This window comes from Amborella trichopoda, chromosome 11 (genome assembly GCF_054954075.1).
Source record: "Amborella trichopoda isolate Santa Cruz 75 chromosome 11, AtrichopodaSantaCruz75HAP2 v2.0, whole genome shotgun sequence".
Lineage (NCBI taxonomy): Eukaryota > Viridiplantae > Streptophyta > Magnoliopsida > Amborellales > Amborellaceae > Amborella > Amborella trichopoda.
In genome coordinates, this window is record NC_142346.1 from 34,406,224 (window position 1) to 34,431,561 (window position 25,338).

General features: G+C 37.1%; 1 protein-coding gene across 6 annotated transcripts in view; it reads right to left on the bottom strand.

Annotated features, from left to right (window-relative positions):
* Positions 1-2,735: 2,735 nt before the first annotated feature.
* The window catches only part of LOC18436688 (alpha/beta-Hydrolases superfamily protein), a 38,578-nt gene continuing 15,975 nt past the window's right edge, over positions 2,736-25,338 (bottom strand). Inside the window, exons 5-14 of one of the 6 annotated variants that reach the window (XR_016044275.1) lie at positions 23,081-23,170; positions 18,379-18,501; positions 16,241-16,318; positions 10,355-10,440; positions 10,123-10,171; positions 4,458-4,514; positions 4,240-4,293; positions 4,040-4,123; positions 3,549-3,618; positions 2,736-3,435 (exon numbers count right to left, since the gene is read on the bottom strand). Coding sequence is in view for 3 of the 6 variants with exons in the window: in XM_006846912.4 (XP_006846975.1) it covers positions 2,965-3,435; positions 3,549-3,618; positions 4,040-4,123; positions 4,240-4,370; positions 4,458-4,514; positions 10,123-10,171; positions 10,355-10,440; positions 16,241-16,318; positions 18,379-18,501; positions 23,081-23,170 (1,239 nt within the window). In the remaining 3 variants the exon portion in view is untranslated. Of the gene's footprint in view, positions 3,467-3,548; positions 3,619-4,039; positions 4,124-4,239; positions 4,371-4,457; positions 4,515-10,122; positions 10,172-10,354; positions 10,441-16,240; positions 16,319-18,378; positions 18,502-23,080; positions 23,171-25,338 lie in introns of all 6 variants that reach the window. The other 5 variants (XM_006846912.4, XM_088851719.1, XR_016044276.1 and 2 more) reach the window with 5 other exon arrangements.

Sequence of the window (25,338 nt, forward strand, 5' to 3'; positions counted from 1 at the left end):
AGGATCCAAGATCTACTAGCTCAAGTAGAGTGATAAAACTCTAGTTTCCTTCATAGTATTGCTGGCTCAAAGGCGGGTAAACAATATACAAAGCCCACTCCTAGGGGTGGATTGTGAAAACATGGATGCAATTGAAGAGGCTATTGTCGAAAATTTCAAGAAATCCTGTATTGCTGAGCAAAGGTTTAAAACTCCATGGCACAAGTAGATTTTTAATTTCCTCTTGTTGAAAAGGCTAAATGGATTGAGAGAGCTCTCAATAGGGAAGAAATTAGGGCAGCAGTACTTAGAATGGCTCGTGATAGAGCCCATAGACTAGATAGATGGCTTTCTAATAGCCTTTTTTCAGATACTTTCGGAAGTCATCCAAGAAGGTGCATTCACATTATTTGAAGAATTCCATTGGAGGGGAAAAGTATATTTTTGCAATGAACACTACCTTCATAGCGCAAGTGCCAAGGACTCTATAGAAACATTGGAGGGCATCATTCCCATTGGTAGTCTTATACACCAAGTAGTTGTGGTCCTGCTGAATTACCTCCAACAAATGCTTGATCTTGTTATTACTGGCAGAGGAGTTTGAATTACGGAACTTACCGATATTGCCAAAGTATGAGATTAAATTTGGACAAAACAAGGCTCACAAGGATTGGATTGGGCGTGAAAATGACAATGGAACACCTTGTTGCAATCACCGTCTGTAGGATAGTTTCTATACTTGTAAATACTTTGCCTAACCTCGGTTCAAAGGCACCTCCAACCTCAACATAGGATCCTGTTATAGAGATGTTTCAAAAGAAGCTTGGCCTCCGGAAGACCAAATACTTCATTTGGAAGGAGGATAATGGTAATTAAATCTACACTATCTAATTTAGATATATATTGCATGTACCATTCAGGATATACCAGTAGGCAGTCAAAACATGGGAATGTCTAATGAGATCATTCTTGTTGGGAAATTAGGAAGGAGTAAACATTTTACATCTCATACAGTCGGACAAGATGTGTGATCCGATCCACAAAAGGATTGCGGCCTAAGGATAAGAAGACTGGAATTGATGACCAGAGTTGGTTTACTTAAGTGGTAGTGGAGGTATACTAGTGAACCAAATTGATCATGGAGGAAGGTAGCTATTGCAAAGTATGGGTCTGATATGGGATCATCTCTAATAAGAAGTCTTACAGAAAAAATAGATAAGTGTAAATCATTATTCCTTAGGAATAGTAGGATGTCTACAGGAAAGATAAATAGTTGGGGGACAAACCCTTCACTTTGTCCTCCTAGATGTATTTGCTGAAGTTAGTGATTTAGTTTTGGGACAGAGGGACAGTGTATCTTGGTCAATTGAATGAATATATAGAGGGGTGTCAGAACACTCTATGGCTTAGTTCACCAACCTAATGGTTCAGGTACAGTAGAGATACCACACCACTCTCTATATAAAGAAGCCAACATATATTTTACTACCTCGGCAGTAGTGTCAATTTACTCTTTTTGGTATGACGCCACCTAGAATTAATTTTAGTACCCTAAATTTTGGGGATGTAACTTCTTCAATCCATTAACTGCAATAAAAAAAAAATCCTAATTGTACCCTTCATGCACTTGAAAAAATAATGTCTCAAGAATAAATAGAGACCATCCAATTTTTTGATGGTGAGATCTAACTTAAGGGAAATTGAAATTCAATTTTTTTTTCCAGAATAATCATCTATCAATTCTCGAGTAATTCCCAAATTTTCAAATTGAAAAAACCCAACGCTCCAACTGATGGAGTAGGAGTAAACACTCTCTCCTAAGGGAGCATAGTAGATGTGCTCTGGAAAGAAAACCAAGGTATTTGGATTAATAATTCAAGCATCTTTTGTTTTCGTTTTCTCTCTTGTTCTTAGATAGATAGAGACCTTTAATCAAGTTTTGCCCATGGTATGAAACATCCCAATGCCCTTAAGGCACAAGCATGTGCCTAGCAACTGTGTCAGGGTAAATTACTTAGTGAGGTTAATGTGACGAAGAGCGGTCTTATTTTGACAAATGTTTTTCTCGTGTTAAAAACATGAGTTCTACAACCACTTATTTCTGTGTGAGAAACATTTGGGCAGGGGCCTTACAATCGGATTGTAATAATGAAACCCCTAATAGCTAGACACCCCCACCTTCAGGAAGCATTGAAATTTTTATGTAAACACTTCATGGTAAACCGAGGAAAGCAAGCACCAATGTGATTGTGAGAAATCATAGAGCAACAGTTCTACAAACTTTTTAAGAGCCATGTGGTGGTACCTCACCCGGTTACACAAACTCGGAGTGCAGATGGGATCCACGCATGTTTATAGAGACGCTGTTAGCTGTTGATATTGGCCAAGGAGTTAGCCATACAGCTTCGTAAGTAACTACATTTGATTCATGATTTTGCTATTGGAAATTTATTCCTGACTATATTTTGGTTCACCTGAAAAGTCAAAGATGATTAATATATAATTCTAAGTTACCATAAGAAAAACGAAGGCAGGCGGTGAAAATTTATCAAAATAAACCTCGTGTATTAACTATTTAACATTTTACCCTTTATTTACCATTCTAAATCAAAATCAAGTGTATCTTGATGAGTATTTTCGAATTAATTCAAAACATGAGTAAAATGTTCAATAGTTAAATCTCCTAGATGTATTTTCACAAATTTTGCAAAACAAAAGGAAAAAGACAAAAAGAGAGAAACTTAGTACCAGAAATACCTAAAAGCTTGTAACTTCTGATATTCAATAATAATTTTGTAGAGTTCCTAGTTTGATCTCCAGGAACGAGGCTTTTCATGTAAATTCTGTATACCTTAATGGAAAAACTAAGGTGGCTCTGGAGCTGTCACCTCTGTAATGATCTCACATAGAAATGTCATTATATCTATGCCAATGATTTATTCTGTCTTTACATGAAAATAGTAAACAAGATCACGCTGTGTAATATCACCTCTCAAACCAAGAAGCTGGTATCACATTTCTGAGCTTCTTTCTAGCTAGTATGATAAGAGCTGAACCAACCAGTGGCCATGTAGTTACAATGGCTATATACACAAGCACCCACATTGATTTTCTATTGTTACGAGACAGCTGGTTTATACTACGTTTAATGGGGCCCATCACATCATTGCGATCCATTGTATTAGCATGGTGCTCGGGTTTTTCACTGGAAGACTCAGAGACTTCTTGAACCAATTCAGCACTTGATCGGGTCTCTCCACCTACCTTGTTGTTTGAGTCTCCATTATTCTTTTCGGCTATTGGGTCTTGAACCAACTGGTTATTTTCAGAGGCTGCCTCCATGAAATCATTGTTTGTAGAACTGTTGGCCACGGCAGCTACCATTCCATCTTCCAAAATGTTTACATATGGACCCTTATCAACCAAAGACTCGAGTGCAGAGCATGGCACAACATTCTGCTTTTGTAGCATTAAGATACCATGAGGACTTAAAACCACATCAGAAAACAGTTTAGCTTCAACATAATTCCAATTATCATCACAGACAATTGAGGGGAATATAATGGTACCTTTTTCTGCTTATGCTTGAATGGGCTAGAGTGTAGAGCACAAAGAAACTCTTCAACAGCTCCTACCCACCTGTAGTGCAAGGAAGAGCCCAGACGTGTTATGAAAATGAGAACGATAATAAGGACGTAACGTAACAAAGGGCATCAGTTTCAAGAATGATTTCTAGTTTAAAGCATTAAGAATCTCAACACTAAGGGAGCCTTTGGAAACTTGGAGAGTGTGGAACTGGGACTTGGAACGCGTCCCACTTTCATGCAATGTGGAAGACACCCCTTCCATCATTTACGATGGATGGGGAGGCTTCAAAAAAAATTGCCCCATTTTGACGTTAAAAGAAAGAGGCATGGAATGCCGCACTTCCACTTCATAGCTTTCACAAGGTGCATTCAAACACGGAAGTGAAAGCTATTGAGACATTCTCCCACTTCCAAAAACTTCCAAAAATCAAATGCACCGTTGGCTCCAGTCAAATAACAGGAGAATGGCATACCAGACACTCTTTGCAGTTAGTCCTTCAAAATATGCAAGATGCCCTCCATGTGTTGTAGTAGCCAAAACAATGTTCTTGTTTGCCCTGCATATGACACAAATTCAATCAACCAAATTTGCAGCTAGAAGTTAAACAGGGGTATAAACTCACTAAAAAGGTGGGCGTCTTATATGATATAATCTGGAAAACTTATCTAATACCTGCACTCATCCCAAGGAATGGCTTCCATTGTGCAAACTGGATCATCCAAAGCACTAATACATAGCAATGGAACGGATACATTACCGATATAATTAACACTGCTACAACGCCGATAATATGTATCTACAGTCTGAGTAAGCAAAGTCCTTTCTTAAAAACTTGAAGTAAAGAGGAAGGAGAAAGCACTGAACAAAAGGTAGCTTCTTGTGCTCGATACCTCAAATTTCCCAACAAGACATGTAACATGATTATCGAAATCCCGGACAGAACGTGACTGTCAGATGATAAAACAATGTCAAATAATATCCGACAAGAAGTTAAACTTTATATATTTCCTATATATTGAAAGCAAGCACAATCCATTGCAGATAAATCAAGGGAGAAAATTCAGGTGTGCCACAATCTACAGACTCATCCAGTACCATTAAATGTAATTAAGACACAAAATATGAGAGACCAATTCGGGAACTTATTACTGTTGCCAACCTCAACAGAAATAATCATAACCGCAATCATGACTAATGGACTTTATGTGAATATGTATACAGGAAGAAGTAAAATTTCATTACTGTACTAAATGCACGGACAAAATTACTGAGTCATAATTGGAAGACAATAGAACACTATTATCCTCCAGTACAGATATAACTGAGCGATAGTATAAGATCAATTTGCCCAATCCATTGCAAGAGCCTATTATGCTTTGACATGTGTATGCAAGAGCAAATCAAGAGAGAGAAGGGAAAAAAAAAAACCCATTAACTTGTGACAATATGAAATCCGAAATTTAATTTGAGATAATAATGCATGATTTAAACTCAATACCTATCTTTCCCTGCTTATTGTCAACAAAAGAGGCTAGATAATTACTGTTTCATTTTTTTAGTAGTAGAATGAGGCCTACTTGTTTGTTAACCATCCACTAGATTTTTCTTTTATTTTTATTTTCTGTGATGATTTCTTCTAAACAATCAATAATTGATACTTCTGAAAGAATTGACGGCTCATGTTTTACCTCATCTACAAACATTTTAAAAATTCCATTAAGGAAAATTTGGAGAGAAATCTTATATTAGGAGAGAAAAATTTCGTTCGTTGTTTTGCTCAATTTAACTCCATAATTTTGTAGAGCAACTTGCCATGATCATTTTGCAACAAATTTGGATCAAGAACTCTAAGATTTGAATGAGTTATAATCATTTTTGTGCATTTGGTATCAAATTTAGAAAGAATCCAAGACATGCAGGCATTGAGGAAATTGTAAGGGACCACAATGATAAGATGCTTATGACTCAAGGCCTTTTCATATATGTGCTTCCAATGAAGCTGTGATCGAGGCTATGCTCATTGGACTCAAGATATGTGGTGCTTAAATGGAAGAAAATAATTGTAGATGGAGACTAGGTTAGTGCAGGCATTTGGGGCAGCACCAAGAAGGCATGTTCATGGCACCCATTCAATATCCTTGATGAAATCTACAACCTAACTAAAACCATAAAGGGGTTTCCTTTCCATTCCTCGATGAGGGAAACTAAGTAGAGATGGACTCTTTAGCTAGGGAGGGAGTTCCAAAAAGTGGTTGATTGTAACAACTTTTGATATATAAAATAGATTCTTGAGTCTATTGCAATAGACTCCAATTTTGTAAATAGAAGTGTTGCATTTACATTTCGATTTTTTGATACCCTAACCCTTAAATAATGATAGTATTCTAATTTTCCTATTTCATAAGTAAAATTATATCAGTGAAAAAATAGAAACGATTTTGAGTTAGATATCTTATGTTTCTCTCCAAATTTTCCTTAATGGAATTTTTAATGTCTGTAATGAGCTAAAACATGAACCACCAATACATTGCAAAGTATCAATTATTGAATTAGTAGGAAGCATCATATGAAATAAAAATAAAAAATAAAAGAAAAATTTAGTGGATTGTATGGTTAACAAGCAACAAGTAGGCCTCACACTACTGCTCAAAAATACAGTAAATATCTAAATTCTTTGTTGACAATAAGCAGTGAAAGATAGGTATTGAATTGAAATAATGCATTATTGCCCATAATTGGATATCTCAAATCAAAATTTGGATTTCATATTGTCACAAGTTGATGGTTTCTTTTTTTCCCTTTATATGTTCTTGCATACATGTCAAAGCATGATAGGCTCTTGCAACAGAATCACATAGGTGTGCTATTTTTGTGTGTTTGTTTTTTTGTTGGGGTGTGGGAATTTTTGGTGTTCCACAAGAGCACCAGAAAGTATGTATTCCTTCACCCCCGTCCATCTCCTATTTATGGGGAGGGAGGGAGGGAGATGCTGCACAGTAACCAAGAAAATCCAAACCTTGAGCACCCAACTCTTGATCAAAATGTCATTTCTAATTCCGATCGTATTGGTTGATTGATAGTCACTTGGTTTTAATGCCAGAATGGTTGTTTGACTGTTCAGTTTCGTTGTCTATTTTATGCAATCTTAATTTAGTCACTTTTTACCCCTCTTAGGCTTAGAAATTATTGCTTTTAAAGTTATTGGTGTACATGAAGAGCAACTTAGGCATTTGAAAAGATTATAATGAATTACCCTTAGAGAGCATGGGCTCTCATACCTTCATCCAATTCACCACTTGTTTGGTGCTTTTTACTTCAATTTAGTCAATTTAACTCCATAACTTCATAGAGCAACTTGCCATGATCATTTTGCAATAAACTTGGATAAAGAACTCCAAGATTTTAAGGAGTTATGATCATTTTTATGCATTTAGCATCAAATTTTAGAAGAATCCAAGACATGCAGGTATGGAGAAATTGTAAGGGAACCTAATTGTAAGACGCCTATGTGCTATTCAGGGCCATTTCATATATATGCTTCCAATGAAGCTGTGGCAGGGGATATGATTATTGAACTCACTATGTGTGGTGCTTAAATATAAGAAAATAATTGCAGATGGAGAGTGGGTTAGGGCATGTACTTGGGGCTGCACCAAGGAGGCATGCCGATGGCACCTATGCAATATCCTTGATGAAATTTATAACCTAACTAAAGACAGAGAGGTTGCTTTCCATTCCTCAAGGAGGGAAGTAAAGACAGACTCTTTAGCTGGTGAGAGAATTCTAAAAAGTGCTTGATAGTAATAAATTTTGATGTATAAAATAGATTCTTGAGTCTGTTGCAGTAGACTCCAATTTTGCAAATGGAAATGATACATTTACATTTTGATTTTCTGATAAATGACATACATTAAACAATAGAAAAAATGTTATCAGTTTGACTTGTATTGGCAAGTCATTCTGTTAATTGAAAACCCTTAAATGATGATAATATTCTAATTTGCTTTTTTCATAAGTAAAATCCAAATGCATAAAAATGATCATAACTCCTTCAAATCTTGGAGTTGTTTATCCAAATTTGTTGCAAAATGATCATGGCAAGTTGCTCTACGAAATTATGGTATTAAATTGAGAAAAAATTGAAGTAAAATGCACCAAACAAGTGGTGAATTGGATGAAGGCATGAGAGCCCAACCTCTCTAAGGGTAATTCAATATAATCTTTTCAAACACCTAAGTTGCTCTTCATGTACACCAATGACATTAAAAGCAATAATTTCTAAGCCTAAGATAGGTAAAAAGTGGCTAAATTGAGATTGCATAAAATAGATAACGAAACTGAACAGTCAAACAACCATTCTTGCATTAAAACCAAGTGCCTATCACTCAACCAATACGATTGGAATTAGAGATGACATTTTGATTAAGAGTTGGGTGCTCAAGGTTTGGATTTTCTTGGTTACTGTGCAGCATCTCCCTCCCTCCCTCCCTCCCCATAAAAAGGAGATGGACGGGGATGAAGGAATATATACTTTTTGGTGCTCCTGTGGAACACCAAAAATTCCCACACCCCAACAAAAAAACAAACACACAAAAAAAGCACACCCATGTTATTCTATAGGAAGAGCCTATCATGCTTTGACATGTATGCAAGAGCCTATCAAGGGGGGGAGGGGGGGAACCATCAACTTGTGACAATATGAAATCCAAAATTTGATTTGAGATATCCAAATATGGGCAATAATGCATTATTTCAACTCAATACCTATCTTTCACTGCTTATTGCCAATAAAGAAGTTAGATATTTATTGCATTTTTTAGCAGTAGTGTGAGGCCTAATTGTTGCTTGTTAACCATACAATCCACTAAATATTTCTTTTATTTTTTATTTTTCTTTCATATGATGCCTCCTACTAAAAATTCAATAATTGATACTTTTCAATGTACTGGCGGCTCATGTTTTAGCTCATTACAAACATTAAAAATTCCATTCAGGAAAATTTGGAGAAAAACATAAGATATCTAACTCAAAATCGTTTCTGTTTTTTCACTGGTATAATTTTACTCATGAAATAGGAAAATTAGAATACTATCATTATTTAAGGGTTAGGGTATCAAAAAATCAAAATGTAAATGCAACACTTCTATTTACAAAATTGGAGTCTACTGCAATAGACTCAAGAATCTATTTTATACATCAAAATTTGTTAGTATCAAACACTTTTTGGAACTCCCTCCCTCGCTAAAGAGTTCATCTCTACTTAGTTTCCCTTCTCGAGGAATGGAAAGGAACCCCCTTTATGTTTTTAGTTAGGTTGTAGATTTCATTAAGGATATTGAATGGGTGCCATGAACACTCCTTGGTGCTGCCCCAAATGCCTGCACTAACCTAGTCTCCATCTGCGAGTATTTTCTTCCATTTAAGCATCACATATCTTGAGTCCAATGAGCATAACCTCGATCACAACTTCATTGGAAGCACATATATGAAAAGGCCTTGAGTCATACGCGTCTTATCATTGTGGTCCCTGACAATTTCCTCAATGCTTGCATGTCTTGGATTCTTTTTAAATTTGATGCCAAATGCAAAAAAATGATTATAACTCATTCAAATCTTAGAGTTCTTGATCCAAATTTGTTGCAAAATGACCATGGCAAGTTGCTCTACAAAATTATGGAGTCAAATTGAGCAAGAAAACAAACGGAAAAGCATCAAACAAGTGGTGAATTGGATGAAGGTATGAAAGCCCAAGCTCGCAAAGAGTAATTCATGATATTTCTTAACTACCTGCGTTGCTCGTCATGTACACCAATGACATTAAGCGCAAGAATATCTAATCCTGATACGAAGTGGCTAAACAAAGATCACATAAAATAGATCATCCAACCGAACAACAAAATAACCGTTTTTACATTAAAACTAAGTGACCATCACACAACCAACAGGATCAGAGTTAGAGATGACATTTTGATCAAGAGTTCACTGTTCAGGGTTTGGACTTTCTTAATTACCATGCAACATTTCACGCAAAACCTTTCAAACTTCAAAAATTCATCATATAAATTAGGATGAGTGAAGTTGAGATGGATGAGTGGCAAGCCAAGTAAAGATAGAATTCTAAATGAATATATTTGAGGGAATTTAGGTGTGGTTTCAATAGGCGCGATAAGATGAGATAAAGTAGACTTAGGGGGGCTGGCCATGTGCAGTGCAGGCTTAATTCAACACCAGTTGGGAGGTGCGATTTGGTTCAAGTGGAAAGCTCTCAAAGGACAAGGAGAAAGTCTATAAGGATATGGATGGAAGCCGTGAAAAAATATATGGTGAATTATGGTCCTACTGTGGGTATGACCCGTTGATTGGGTAGAATGGTGGAATAGGATTTGTGTAGCCGACTCCAACTAGTTGGGATAAGGCTCAAATGATGATGATAAAATTAGGTGCCTATGATCTTTACCACAAAAGAGACTGAAATATTATATGGAACTGAGAGAATAAACAAAACTTATAACATGTCTATCAACAAAGAAAGCAACATTTATGAAGGAAGCAAACCTTTGCAATGCATTCCCAGTCAGCCAGCCTTGAAAGAATGGGCTGATGTCTACAAGAAGAACATGAAGAAACTTGTCACCAAAACGAAAGCAATGGCATATGATATAAGCACCTTCAAATGCAAATATCTAGTTGTGCAAAATGTCATTCATTTACATTATCGGAGCATATTCTTGAATTATCTTGATGCATATAGCACAACTAGTTGGACAAGAAGGTTTCTGAAACTTACAGTTGCGCATAACCCACAAGGCCAATAGTGAGAATCCTGTCATAGAACTTTTGGACAAGCCTACGGTTTATAAACCTGTCACAAACCTGCAATGAAGGCAGAAGAAGATCAGTAACTTCTTTCATAAATTGATAGACCTCGTATACTTTTAAATTCTACAAATTTATGTGGCAACATAGGTTATATCAGCGTTTTAAAATAGGGCCGCACCAGGCTCTATGCGCCACCCAGCGCATCGCACTTTCCCGCATATGCGGTTTGGAGAGATGCGCCCACATCAGAGCATCATCCTCCGCATCAAGCCGCATTATTCTGTCCGCCATTTTTTTTCAAAACTATACCCTTCAGTAGGGGACAATAAGGTCATTTTGACCTTTGAAAACGGGGGGAAAGGGTTTGGGGGTATTAAACCACATAAACAACATTTTTCAGCCACATCCGTGGCTTTTCTTGGATCAATTGAATCAAAAACAAATTTTGGGCGGAAATTTTATTTGTTGAAGTTCTTCAATTTGTAATACAAGATACTACAAACTAAAAGGCTATGAAGATTAAAAGTGACAAATCGAAGAACTTTTCCCAATACTTTTAAAAAAAATTTGTAACTGTAAAGAGTTTCATGGATTAATTGAGAGAGAGAGATCGGGAAATTGTCTCTCACTCACTCTCATTGTCTCACAGGAAAAGTTTATTCCTCTCTCTCTTTTTATTAATGTGTAAAACTTTAGGTTAAAAAAACTACGTAAATGAATGTGTTTCATTATCGGTTTAAGTATTAAGATTGATGTATGATTGCTTCTTTTTTTCTTGTCGATGGGAGAGAAGTGAAATTGCTAGAGAGAGGAGTGTCTGATAAAGATAGCTGATATTGTAGGCGTGGGGAGAGAGAGAGTCACGCGAGAGAGAGAGAGTTTGGCGCAATTGGGAGAGAAAGCGAGTGCAAGAGATATAATTAGGCATGGGAAGAGAGAGGTAGTCATGTGAGAGAGAGAGAGCTTGGCGGAATTGGTGCAGAAAGCAAGTGTGAGAGACTCTATTTCCTAGAAAGAGAGAGTGAAAGAGTATAGGGATTGAGAGAGAAAGCAGAAGAGAGTGTAGGAATTGTTAGAAAGAGAGTGAGCCAGGTGAGAGAGAGATAGAGAAAGTGAGTGAGTGCATGAGTGAGTGAGAGAGAGAGAAGGCGTGGGAGAGAAATATGGAGAGTTTTTTGTATATCTTATTAAGAGAAGGTGTGGGGGAGAAATATGGAGATTTTTTTTTATTAAGAGAGGGCGTGGGAGAGAGAAAGTAATTTTTACATAAATTTTTACATCAAAAAAATTAATGTTTTATGTTAAATGATAATGGCAGGAATGGCAAACAAATTTGAAAAACCTGTATTTTGATTTTGATCATGCCGATGATGTTGAAGAGGTCACAACCACTCCCTTATGGAGATATGTTACAAGGGTGGGTGAGAAACCAAAAAAAAGTGGCAGAGCGGCTAGGAAGTGGACCTGCAATTTCAATTGCAAAGAAGCTCCATATACTTGCTTGTAAGCTCGTGCAAACCTATTCATTGGGCGTGTTCCCGGGGCGAGCATCTCAGGGAATTACAAAGTTCTAAAGGGTCAAAAGAAGAAAGGGAGGGTTTGAAACAAGAAGAGGAAGAGGCAGTTAGGTTGTATGGGAAGGCAAAGAAGCAGAAAACTCCATTCTCTCCCATACCTCCTTATTCCTCATGAAACCACGATCCACGGAAAAGGAAAAAATTTCTCATATCTATAATGCACAAGAGAGAGAAGTTGATGCTGCAGTAGCACGCTTTTTCTATACTCATGGCATCCCATTCAACGTCGCCAATGGCCCTAGATTTCATGAAATGAAATGGTCTATGTTATAAATAATGGGCCAACAGGCTACATGACTTCTTAAAAATGATAGGATTAGGACATCTTTGTTGGATAAGGAGAGGAGCAAAATAGAGAGAGCATTGGCTCCCTTAAGGAATGATTGGACAACTTACGGAGTTTCAATTATATCAGATAGATGAAGCAACGTAAAAAATGAGTCTTTGATTAATGTTTTAGTAGTTTCTGGGGGGAAGGCAATCTTCCTCAATGGACATAATTGCTCTTCCATTGAGAAGACTAGTCCAAACATCGTTGGTATTCTTTTGAAAGTGATAGACTCTATTGGACCCTAAAATGTAATTCAAGTGGTTACCAATAATGCTGCAAATTGCAAAGGTGCATGGACAATTATCGAACGCCGCCATCCACACATTTTTTGCTCTAGATGCTTAGCACACATTATGCACCTCCTCATGAAAGACATCGTTGACAAAAATAAGACGAACCCAGCTATTAGTTTTGTGCGGAGTCATTACCAGGATGGCAAGAAAGTGGTAAAATATATTCGCAATCACACCAAATGTCCATATATATTTAGGGATTTTTCAAATCTTGAAGTCCTTATGGTTAAGAAAACCAGATTTGGGTTCCATTACATAATGTTGAGGTGTCTTATGGAATTGAGGGTGCTTTGACATCCTTGGTTTTAAGTGAAGAGTGGGAGGGTCTCAGATAGGTTGTAGGAGCTATTGATCATGCTGAGGTGCATCGTATAATTATGGATGATAATTGTTAACGAACAAAAACATATTTCGATTTACCAGGCTAATATGGAAGATGATGAAGGTCGCTAACACTGACATGGCTATGATTGGGGATGCATACGAGCGCATGGATACAATGTTGGGTGAAATTGCAGTGGCCCTTTATGATGATCCTATTTTGTACCAAAAAGTGCATAAGTTAGTTATTGATAGATGGGATCAGACCAATCTTCCAATGCATTGTTTGGCATATGTTTTAAGTCCCAAGTATCACTCTCAGGAATGGTTGCCAACTCCTGGTGGGGAGAAGAGGATAAGCCGCACCACTATAAAGAAGTATCAGCGTTTTATCTTGCCGAGCTTGAGAGGTTATACCCAGACAAGAATGAGGGGTAGAATACGACAACATATCAGTGATTTTGTAAGTAATAAAAGAGTTTTTTCACTCACGGCATCGATTTCCGACAGAAACAATTTCAAATGTTTCGTGGTGGGATCTATATGGTGGTGGGGTTCTTGAATTGTCTTCACTAGCTGTTAAGGTGTTGTCTCAGAGTGTCAACTCGTCATGTGTTGAGAGGTGCTAGAGTACATATATACATTCAGAGTGTTAAGCGGAACAGGTTAAATGCTCAACGCTCCGAGTCATTGATTTATGCCCACTACAATGACAGGTTGTTATGTAGACACTATACAGAGAAGTACAAATGTTGGGATTTTCATCCTAACGATGACCACCTCGAGGACGATGTTGGGGCATTAGAAGAATTAAGCGACCGCCTTGATGTAGATGATGAGGCTCGTCAGAGTGCTCTATTACCAAGGACTACACGTCCCACTATATTTCCAGGTCATGACACAAGTTTGGCATGCACCAATCCCTTTGAGTCCTTGGCAACCCAAATTCCTATTCCTCCCACTCAAGGGTCATCTTCTTCGATTGTAGATTCCTCCGCTTCCATTGTTTCGCAAAGGCTGGCCCTCCGAAGAGGAAAAAGGACAAGATGAACTCTTTCTCTCTCTTTGATGTAAAAGAGCTAAAGAATGAAGCTCTCTCTCAATCTTTCTCTCTCTCTCTCTCTCTCTCTCTCTCTCTCTCTCTCTCTCTCTCTCTCATGTAAAAGAGCTTAGTAAGCTTTTTATAGCTTGAAATCAAAGCATATATTCCCATCTCACAACTAAGAGTATTCATGATTGTGAGTTATCTTAAAACTCTACAACAAAAGGACTTCAAATTGAAACATATAGTCTCACAAGAAGAACGGTGGCTTACAACTTTTCTTTCTTTTTTTGAATCAATGGGGTCACTCTAGTCTACATTATGTCTAGTTCAATCAAGAATCTAATAAAATAATGGGCCAATATAGACAAATTAAGAATAATGGACTAGATATTATACAAACAAAGAATAAATAAAGAATCTAATAAAATAATGGGTCAATATAGAAAAATTAAGAATAATGGACTGGATTTTTTACTAATTAAGAATAATGGTTTGGATTTTAAATTTTTAAAATCATAGAACTTGTGATTCCTAATTAATGTATCGAAACCTTGGAGCATGGTTGATGGATCCGGGAATCTATTTTCAAATGAAAATGGATTCGTCGGTTGTTTTAAAGTAGATTCCACATATATGGATCCCAAGATTATACATTACCAAAACCTTGGACCACAGTTGATAGGAGCGGGGATCACTGGAATCCCCTAATGGTTGGAGCGTGGTCCACATAATTTGGAAGCGAGATACCAAATTTTTAGGAACGAGATACCAAATCTTTGGGAGCGAGATTCTAAAATTTCGATAGTGAGATCCCGAGATTTTAAGAGCGAGGTACCAAAAATGAAAATTCGATATCCCTATGAGATTCCAAGGAGGAACCGTGGGATCAAGATTCCGGAGCAGGAACGGCACCCTCCACCCATGGTTCCCTTATCCATGATCCCAACATTAAAAACTTCACCAGAGTAAAACTATACTATAGGAAGAAAGTAAAGATATGCAAGCACATATTCCTTAATTCTTGTTTTTTATTTCTTTTCCACTTTTGAAGTGTTAATAAGTAAGGAATGGAACCGTTGATGTCATGTTGTTGCTCCGCCACTCCACTCTGACCACCTATGCCAAGCGCCAATTCCTTCCTCCCTATGTCTTGGTTAAACTAAAAGAATGGGTCAATGGGAGCCAAGTATGCCATATTGAGAAATGAACTGATGCACATGAGGAACCTGGGTTGGGATGAGAGTCCACATTAATGCTTCTTGATTTTATAAGAGATGTTGCTCCTAGAAAATGAATATGGGAGTGTCGCACACACTGTAAGTGACAAAGAAATAGTACTAAGGAAAAGAACAAGAAGGATGAAGGATGATGAGAACATTGCATCATTCATACTGGCTGAAGAAGAGCAGAAAGGGAGCCACAGTTTGGTGATAGTAGAGCTAATAAGCATGCAACTTAGGAGCTATATTAAAATTTTGGAAAACTCGTGTTTATCAAATAAAAATAAGTACATGATGAAAGGGAAATTAGGGCAAGAAATGAAAAGACTTAGAAAAGATTATTAGACATGGGTTTCACAAGGAATGAATAAGATCAAATTTTGAAGCAGGGGACACGGGAGTGAGCTAATAGAAGTATCAGAGCTTTTTTGGAACAGTTTTGAAGAGAGAAAATCCTACGGTTGCTCTAGCTCACGAGAATTTTGGAGAAGTTAAATCTACTCCAAGAATAATTCATATGAGTAGATAACGGTTGTACTTAGCCAATGAAGACAATCGAAGTTTTTGGGAGACAGAGGGACAACAGAGAGAAGGAAAGGATTGCTCAAGGTGAGAGAAGAATAGTAAGAGAGACAGGAGAGAAAGATGAAAGAATTGAAAGGCAATGAGCTAGAGCTTGGAATTCAAATATTTCAGCATCTAAAAAGTAGAAGTTAGTGGGATTATGATTATTTGGCACAGAAGATGAATAATCTGATTTGATAAAGAACGAGATGAGTATCATGCAAAATAGAGTCAATTGACACATAGAAACTAAAACTTAGCCATCTACCCTGGCACTAAGAAGAGATATAAATAAAAAGCAGATAAGGAACAAGTCCCACCATGTATCGCATTTCATAAACTCACTGATATAAAGCCATTACACCATATTAGGAAAAGGACTAAGTTGCTTTGTGATACATGAAAAATCACATCTATAACCTTAATGGGTTAATACTAAACAATAAACGAATATAAGTTTACAGATGGAACAAATGGGAGAAAAAAGGGCTTATAACACTTACCACGAGGTCCCAAGGAGAGCATATGGATGCAGCCCCCACAATAGGAGTATCCTCTCCTTCCTCCCCCAAATACTTCACCTGAAATAAGTTATCAGGGTTCAAACTTCATGGTTAATGGATTCCAATTTGAACCCAAAGAATGGTGGACATACACTATTCATTTAACATAGCTCAGACAAATTTCAATTAATGATGATAATATCATCTGATATAGTTGAAATAAGGTCATGTGCAAGAAATGTTTATATCCTTAATAGATGTCATCTATCAATCAAAAGAAGTGGAGTCTATTCCCATAAAGATGCGTATTAGTGCATAAACTACTACATTTAACAAGTTTGCTTCAATCTTAAAGGGGACAAATTGGGAACTTGAGATGTTAAATATCCAAATTCTAAAATGATAAATAAGTGCATGAGCACAATAAATATGATGTAGCAAACAAGAATATTCCCAACACAAAGAGGAAGTGAAATAATATTATTACATGAAAATAATATCTATAAAAAATTTTTAATCAATTTTTTAGTTCGTAGAGAAAGAAAGAAAGAGAGAGAGAGTGAGAGAGTGAGAGAGAGAGAGAGAGAGAGAGAGACCAAACAATGCCCTTCAACCACATGAATCCGATTAAATTGCTGATGTCAAATGACTCAAATCTATAACCAGTTCATGGAGAATTGGAGTCTCCATTGTAAAAATTTAAGAGTTCCAATGAAACCAAAATACACCCTTAACCTTTCTTGAAGCTCGAGTTACCTAACTTTCACAGTTCAAAATATGCTTCTTGACATTAAAAGGGCCTCTGCTTGCCCCATAGTTTTAAAAGTGGGAGCATGAGTGCCAATGCATGTGGGAGTGGGAGCAAGGGATTGTCACTTGCTAGAACCTATCTAAGTCAGAAGTGCATTCCATACATTTCTTTAATTACTAAATCATTTTTTTAGAAATTGCAAAGTTTGTTAAAAATAAAAAAAATCCAATAATCCAACTAAATATTGTAAAAAGTGTGCATAAAAAGGGAAATAAAAATTAAGTATTTATTAATTACATTATATTTAAAATAAATATATTTTATGTCCCTATGAGGTGTAGTTTATAAAACAATAATCCCCTAAAATATAATTAAAAAATTATTATGACGCGGCACTTTGGAATAATTAATAACAATACAAAGGAACTGATTTGTTATTGATGAAATCTGCTATTTACCATTTCGTACTTCGACCTCCAAAAGCATATTAAGCTGCTTTATTTACAAGTTTATGCTTTACAACCTCCAAAAGCATTATAGGGAGAGTGTGTATGTAATTTGCCTTTACGATCCAAATGAATCATTTCTTGGACTCTACTTGTCCCTTCAAGCGACATCCAAAAGGTGGGGTTCAAGATCACAAAACTTAAAATATTGAGATTCCATGGATATCCCTATCCCAGTGAAAGATCTCGAAGTAGGATCGACGCCTAGGTTGGGAGATCAGGTTAACTATGGCTTGCCGTATCTCTCCTAAGAACATCGCATTCACTTACTTCCCAAGGCCTCTTGGCTCGCACAGATGCACTACCATCAGGTGCGGGTCATGTTCTGAAATCCATTAAATCATCTATGCAAAGAGAACTGAGATAATTATCTGTTAACTATTTATTATAAACATTGATACTGCTCATGTGTAAGTTTTATGGAGTTTGGATGATAAAGTATTTCACTTGTTTTGAGCAACGAGCAGCAAGTGCAGAATAGTATTTTCTTCTTTCACTGTAATCAATAACATTGTGCAGTTTCAAATATTTTTCTTATTTTGACCTATAAAAATAGATTAAAGAACCATACAAAGTTGCCCTCTTCGAGATATTCAATCGCCCAACAGGTAAAGAATATCCAAGTCTCGTACATGATGAATCCAACCACAAAAATTGATCTGCACTAAGATAGTAATGCTTAAAAATGAGAAACATGGTAATTGCAATGTGAATTAGCAATGCTATTGATGTATATTACCAAGGGATCCCACAAAGAGCATCAAATTAGTGGCCATTACTCATTATCAAAAAGTTTGAAGAAAATAAATGTTGCCAGTGTTGTCCAATTTCAACAAATAAAAATAATTGAAGCTTCACTAATAACAAAATTTCATACTTACCAGTATATTAGCCCCAATGCTTGTCCCAACAGCAAATAAAGGAGCTTTCGGAAACTCGTGATGAACATGACTAATAACCTTCCGCAGGTCCTCCGTCCATCCAGCATTATAGAAGCAGTCAGACTGTTAAAAAAAGGCTTTGGATAAAGTTCAGATAGGAAATATAGATCGATAACTAGCTCCACAAAAAAAAAATGCATAGTTTCCAAAACAAGTAAAAGAAATTTCACCTAAGAATTTGAAAGTGTAAAATTGCAATGCTTTCTATTCAACTACTGACAGGTTCACTATGTCAAGGTTGAACACTACTATGATATAATATTCAAATAAGATATGATCAGTGTTTCAAAAAGCGCCAGACAGCACCTAGACAGTCGGTGGGGTCCAGGCCGCCCAACGCCTAGGCAGGCGCCCAGAACCTAAGAGGCCCAGTAGAAATTTTTTTTGAGGGGACTCTCTCTCTAAAATAGCCTCTAATGGGTTTTAGGTTCATTTGAAACCTAAAACCCACAATTTCGGCCCTTTAGTATTAAAACAATGACCCAAAAATACCCTCAAGGAGCCGCATTTCTGCCCCTGGGTGGGTGCAGGCCTTAGAGGGCCGCCCGGGCGGCCGCCTAGGCGGGTTCAGGCGAGTGCCTAGGCAGGTTCCCGAGGGCCTAGGCAGGTTCCCGAGCATCTAGGCAGGCACCTAGGGTATGTCACCTATTTTTGGCGTCTAGGCCTGAGCGATGCGCCCATGCCCCCTGGACAGCCTAAGCGACCGCCCAGGCACTGGGCGGTCCACGTTTTGAAACACTGGGTATGATCTCCAAATGAAGAAATAGAGTGGAGTTCACCATGATAGATTTGAATGACACATATGGCATGGTTAAAAACCACAGCCAACAATGACATGATGGGATGGTTTTAAACCAATGCTGAAAATCAGGAAGCAGCTTACTCTTCAAGGAAAACTAACTAACGGGCATGGGAAATAGCCAACATTATACTCCCCAGAAATCAAAATGCATCAACATCATACTCCCCAGAAATCAAAATGCATCAACATCATACTCCCCAGAAATCAAAATGCATCTTATTGTTCAAAGAAACACAAAATGGCCAGCATGAGAAAACGTACATTCTTCATCATCATCCAAGCTTTATCCCAATTATTTGAAGTCAACAAGAGAAAACATAAATTCTTGCATTTAATGAGCTTTAAGCATCTTAAATGCAATCACGAAGCATAATCTATTTGGACTGTCAATATGAAAATAAGTGGGGAGGGAAAATAAATAAATAAAGAAAGAAATGATACAAAAACATTTTAGTAGCCATTCGAAAGAGGAGTGAACCTGGGCACTCCATTCTGGGTGGAGCAAAACCAGGAAAAACAAAAGGACAACGTTAAGAACGTGTAAACCACTGATAAATCCATATAAATTTGACCTAGATATCAAATTATATATTTGCTCTCCCTGACCACTAATAAAGCACTTTAAGTGACCCATATAAGACCAGGGTGGTAGGGACATCAAACTTGTTTATTTATTTCAATAAAAGTAGAAGAGGAACTTGGTTTCTTGCCATCTCAGCAAGCAGCAGTATTATTTGAGGAATGTGAATGGTCACGCAACAAGTGAAACACATGTCCACATCTCCCTTAATAATCAATGCAATTTTTCATTCCACATTGTTGCAATGAGTTTTTTAACTTTTTTACTTTACTATTTTCTAGATTTTTGGTTTAGGATTATTTTGGATTTTTAAGTTTCTCTAGGGATGTTTGTGTTATGTTTTAGTTGGAGAGAATTGAGGGATAGAATTAGAAGTTTACTTTTTAAAAGATGACGGGTCAGGATTTGATTAAGGTTTCTTAGGAAACAAGTTAGGTTTTAGCTTTCTTTTCTTCTAATAATTATGTAACTATTAGATCACAAAAATGTAGCGAAGAGAAGAGAAGAATAATTCATTTTGGGTCTTTTAAAAAAATCTTTTTAGGTGGATTCCCTTGCAAACCCTGAGAGGGTATAATCTCTCATCCTTTTATTTTGATTTTAGTTTTATGATTTATTTAATTGTTTCCCATCTTCCATGCATCAATTGATATAAGAGATTCTCCTACATTAATTAGTATCAGAGCCTTGAAATCCATACACCATGATCCATTAGAATCATCTAACCATGCAGTTGTTGAGCGTGTGGATCAAATTATTGAGAGACTAAAAAAAAGCCTGACAAAATGCAATATGGGGAACAAAACTATGAAGAGCTAGAAAATAAAAAATTGATCACCAATTCAAGCTCTTGTCACATAACACAAAATGCTCTAGAAGTTGATTTGGTTGTGAGGCATGAAAAACAAATGGTGGAAACAACCAAAAATTTCAGTATCGTCATCGATCACTTGGTGTGATGGTAAAAGGCTCGGGTAGCTAGCACAAGAGCGTGGGTTCGAGTCCTAAGAGCTGCCACTTTGTGCATAAGCCAAAGGTTAGAACCGTTTCCAGCCCACCCCTTCCTGAGACCCTGCTCAGGCAGGACCAGCACCGAGGTACCTTTAGTCAATTTTCCAATCATATCATAAATTTGTTGGATTAAGTCCAACAACCAAAAATTCGATAAGAAAAGGGTGAAACATAGTGAAAAAGACAATGAAGGAAAATTTTCGAATTCCATAAGCTCGAGGTCCTCGAGCTTCTGCCAACACCGAGAGAATGATATACTAATTTTTTTTACTTTTTTGCTTTACTATTTTCTAGATTTTAGGTTTGGGGTTATTTTGGATTTCTACTTTTCTTTAGGGTTATTTTTGTCTATTTGGTTGCTAAAATTTGAGGGGTAGAATTGGATTCTCTTTTTTTTTTTTTCCTTCATTTTAAGATTAAGGGCTAAGATTTAGTATTGATTAGGATTTCTTGGGTTGTAGCCGACCCCAAATAGTTGCGAAAAGGCTCTGAGGATGAGGATTTCTTAGGTGATACAAGTTAGGGTTTAGCGTTGTTTTCTTCTCTAGATATGTAACCACTAGACCAAAAAAAATTTGAGTAGAGAACAAGATTTTATTTTGGGTCTTGTGAAGAGATCCTTTTGTGGTGGACTTGCTTCCAAACCCTAAGAGAGGGATACCCCTCATCTTTTTTTTTATCTTCATTTTCTGATCTATGTATTTCTTTCCCATCTTCCCTGAATCAATTGGTATCAGAGCTTCTCTCTACATCACACAAATACCGACCAAATATGGAGGATTCCTGAATTCATCCTTAACTATTTCCAGGAGTAAAAATCAAATTCTGGCATAACAGAGTACTGAGTTGTAACGCATGGCTACATTGTCAATTGCTGGACAGAATTAATCGAAGTGGCATTTCATTACTACAAAAAGTTACCAACAGAGAGAAACCTTGAAGGCAAGAAAATTGCTATGTGACATCAAAATACTAAAACATTTTCAGAGAATGCCTTAATAATGAAATTTGCAGCCTAATTTGACTTGGTTCTCATAATAAATGTAAGCACTTCTCATCTACAAGGGAGCTGCAAAAGAAATATTCCTCCAATAGATGGGAGGAGAAAGAAACAACTAATTAAAAAAGAAGAAGATTGGGCGCCCATGTATGAATTTTGTTAAACTACCAGAGACCAATGATGGAATGAAATGAAAAAAAGGAATCAAAATGATCTACTGAAAAGGGAAATTAATTCAAAAACTACAAAAGATACTAAAATTAGCATCTAAAACAACCAATCTCTCTCTCTCTCTCTCTCTCTCTCTCTCTCTCTCTCTCTCTCTAATCTCTTTCAATGGACGGCGGATAGCTCTTTCGTGGTCCCACTCCTATAAGTGGAAAGGATCAATCGGCTGGTGGGATGGAATCGTGTCTTGAATCAAGTGGAGAGGGAGTCATGGGTGGAGAGCAATCGCATGGGTGTCATGGATAATACACTAGATCACAAGATCTCTCTCTCTCTCAATCTCTGTCTCTCTCTCTCTCTTTCTCTCTCTCTCTCTAAAGAGGAACTCAGGCTAGAGATGGGAGAGAGAGAATAGCTGGCTAGGCATTAGAGAGAGAGACATATGGGATGAACGTTGCTGTAGAGAGAGAGGGAGAGCCAAGTTTAAAAGGTTAAAATAGTCATCATACTAAGAAGTAGGTATTCATGTGGTTGTCAGATATTTGCTACATGGATTCTATATCTCTTATATCCGAGATACTATTCTTAGCTTCTTTGACATAACTTTTATTAATTTCCAATAAAAAACAGCCATATGGAATAGAAATGATATCAACACATTTATAAAATAGAACAACAATTCATAGTAGAACATATCAAGCCTTTTATCAGTAAAAGGCGTCGATAATAATATTCAAGAGTGAATGAGAATTTTATGTTGGTAAAACAAAGAGAAACTTGCTGAGGGCCCTAGTAACCGTCAAAATAGCAGAAACTTGCATTCAGTTTATGATTTCTAAAGTCTGCAGCAACACCACATCGGGTTTGAATCCACTGTTTGCCTACGAAAAAGTTCAATAAGCCTGCACAAACTTCCTAAAATGCATCGAAACCTCTTAGAGCCAATAGCCAACATGTTTGTGAAGTCATTATCAGGGTTGAAGATTTCAACAGAAAACAATCCACATGAAACTATTAATAATCAGGACTTTATCACCAATAGTGTTCTATAACAGCCAGTGCCATAGCCATAGAAACTTACAGTCATAGATACACCCCCAAGCCCTCGATGATTGCTCACAACTACATTCCATCCTTGTTTTGCAAACGTGTAAACAAGGTGCTTGATATACTGCAACAACAAACATAGAACACAATGACTTTGTAACAGAAAACCATACACCCTAAAAAAAAAAAAAGCTTACACAAATATTGTATAGAAATCATCCAAATTTAATCAGCAATCAGGTTCCTAGACCAGTAAAAGTGGCCCCCTTTACCACATAGAAACTACCAAGTTAAATCACCAGAAGCTAGGACCTGTTTCAATGACATTTAACCAACCACAATCAGTTTGTGTTTTAATTGTAAACCAAGAACTCCATATAGAGACTCTGGGGTACTGTGATGTTCATATACAACACAAGGCCATGTAGTAAGGATTTGTCTTAAACAGCAAGCTAAAGCCGCACTAGCTCTTTCAGACGTTCACCTATAACATGATATTTGGTTCTGGCCAACAGATGAATGAAGAAAAGCAAGAACTGGCTACTCTCAAAGTCAATATCATCTTCACATGCACTTAAATGTTTCAAAATTCACTGATCTGGATTTGGAATCGATGGGAAGCGACCCGTTTCCCAGTTGGAACAGGTAATCGGTACAGTTTTGATGGACTCGCCTGGTTTCATCAGAGAACCAGGAGAATTGGTCAAGGAACTGAGTGTTCTGGATCACCCAGTTGCCACCATTTTAATTTTTTTATCATGTTTGCTCAGTTTTCTAATTTTTCCAAAATTAAAATTATTATCTAATTTTTATGGGACCCATTTTCGCAAGAGAATCAGAGTCTGGTTTGCTGATCAAGATCATCGGTTCGCCGATCTAGAAAGGATTTCCTCAAGGCCAATCATCCAGCCAATCCAATTTATGAAACATTGCATGCACCAATTGTACGGTGTAGAAACTCTCGAGCTACAAGTTTACATCCTAAATGAGTAGTATGTTTATAAGATATTTCTTTTGCTAAACCACATTTTTTCCTTTTATTTTGATGTGTTAACAGTGGGAATGGAGACTAGGATATTTTGTTGAGGAAACTCCCCCATAACCATTGATGCCCCAACCCTGGTCGCCATTTCTTTTGGCTAAACTAGTCTTGGTCTTGGAGTGGCCCGCCCTTTTTGTATCAATATTATAAACAAATGCACAATGGTTGGACCAGGTCCTTACTGTTATGATAAGGTGCATGCCAGTATAGTTGCCACTCTCTCCTTACATTGAGGAAGAGGCTATGGTGGCCTTCTTTTTACACATTTCCAATCTCTCACACACACTCCTAAACTGACTCTCACAATGCAATTCCCATCCAACATAGATAGTTCTCTATCTCAACTCTTGGTGAGGTGAACTTTCCTTCCAATATGCGATTTCTAATCTTCCATAGTGTTTTTGGATCACCTTATGGATAACGGAGGATGATCCATCATTGGTGCCCCCATTACTTTCTTGCCAAGCTGACCAAACTAGATTTGGTAGATATGCTTTCCAAAGCATGAATAAAGATCTATTGTTGTACTTCCACTGGAACCAATATGTCATGTACCTTTGGAGGCTGGCATGGGAATGGCTCGGTGTTGAATCTGCATACAATTCCCTTCCAAGACGCTCTTGTGAATGTGTGTCATATAAATACATGTTCATGATTCTCCAAACCCCCTTTTGCATGGGAAGCACCTATTGCAAGAATTTAACTACATGCAAAGCTCCCAATAGATAATGCCTATCTAATGAATCTGGTTGTATCCAGTATCATAGCTTTTGAGACCAGCCAAATGCCACATCATAAATCATTGATTAATGGGTCGTTTCATAGTCTTCACCACGCCCTTGAGACCTTCTCTATCATTCTGGAAAGACGGAGAATCAAAATCATAGTTCTATGTCTAAGAATTAACAGAATCTTTAAAATGAAACTTACGATCACATCCTAGAACTTTCTATGCTCTTCAAAATTGGACCCATCCTAAATCCTCTATTGCTAAACAACTGCCTATAGAGCATCCAGATGGAATCTAAACAACTGCCCATAAAGCATCCAGGTGGGATCTAAACAACTGCCCATAGAGTATCAAACATTCCATATAGACCACAGTAGTTGAAAAGGATTCCCAATCCTAATCGCCTTAGGAATCAGAATCGTAGAATTGTGGCCAGCTAAAAGATTCATGTTTTCAGAATCGACATTCGTACAAGAGGAATCAGGGGAAACAAGATTCCTATCTTATGGGAATAGAGATT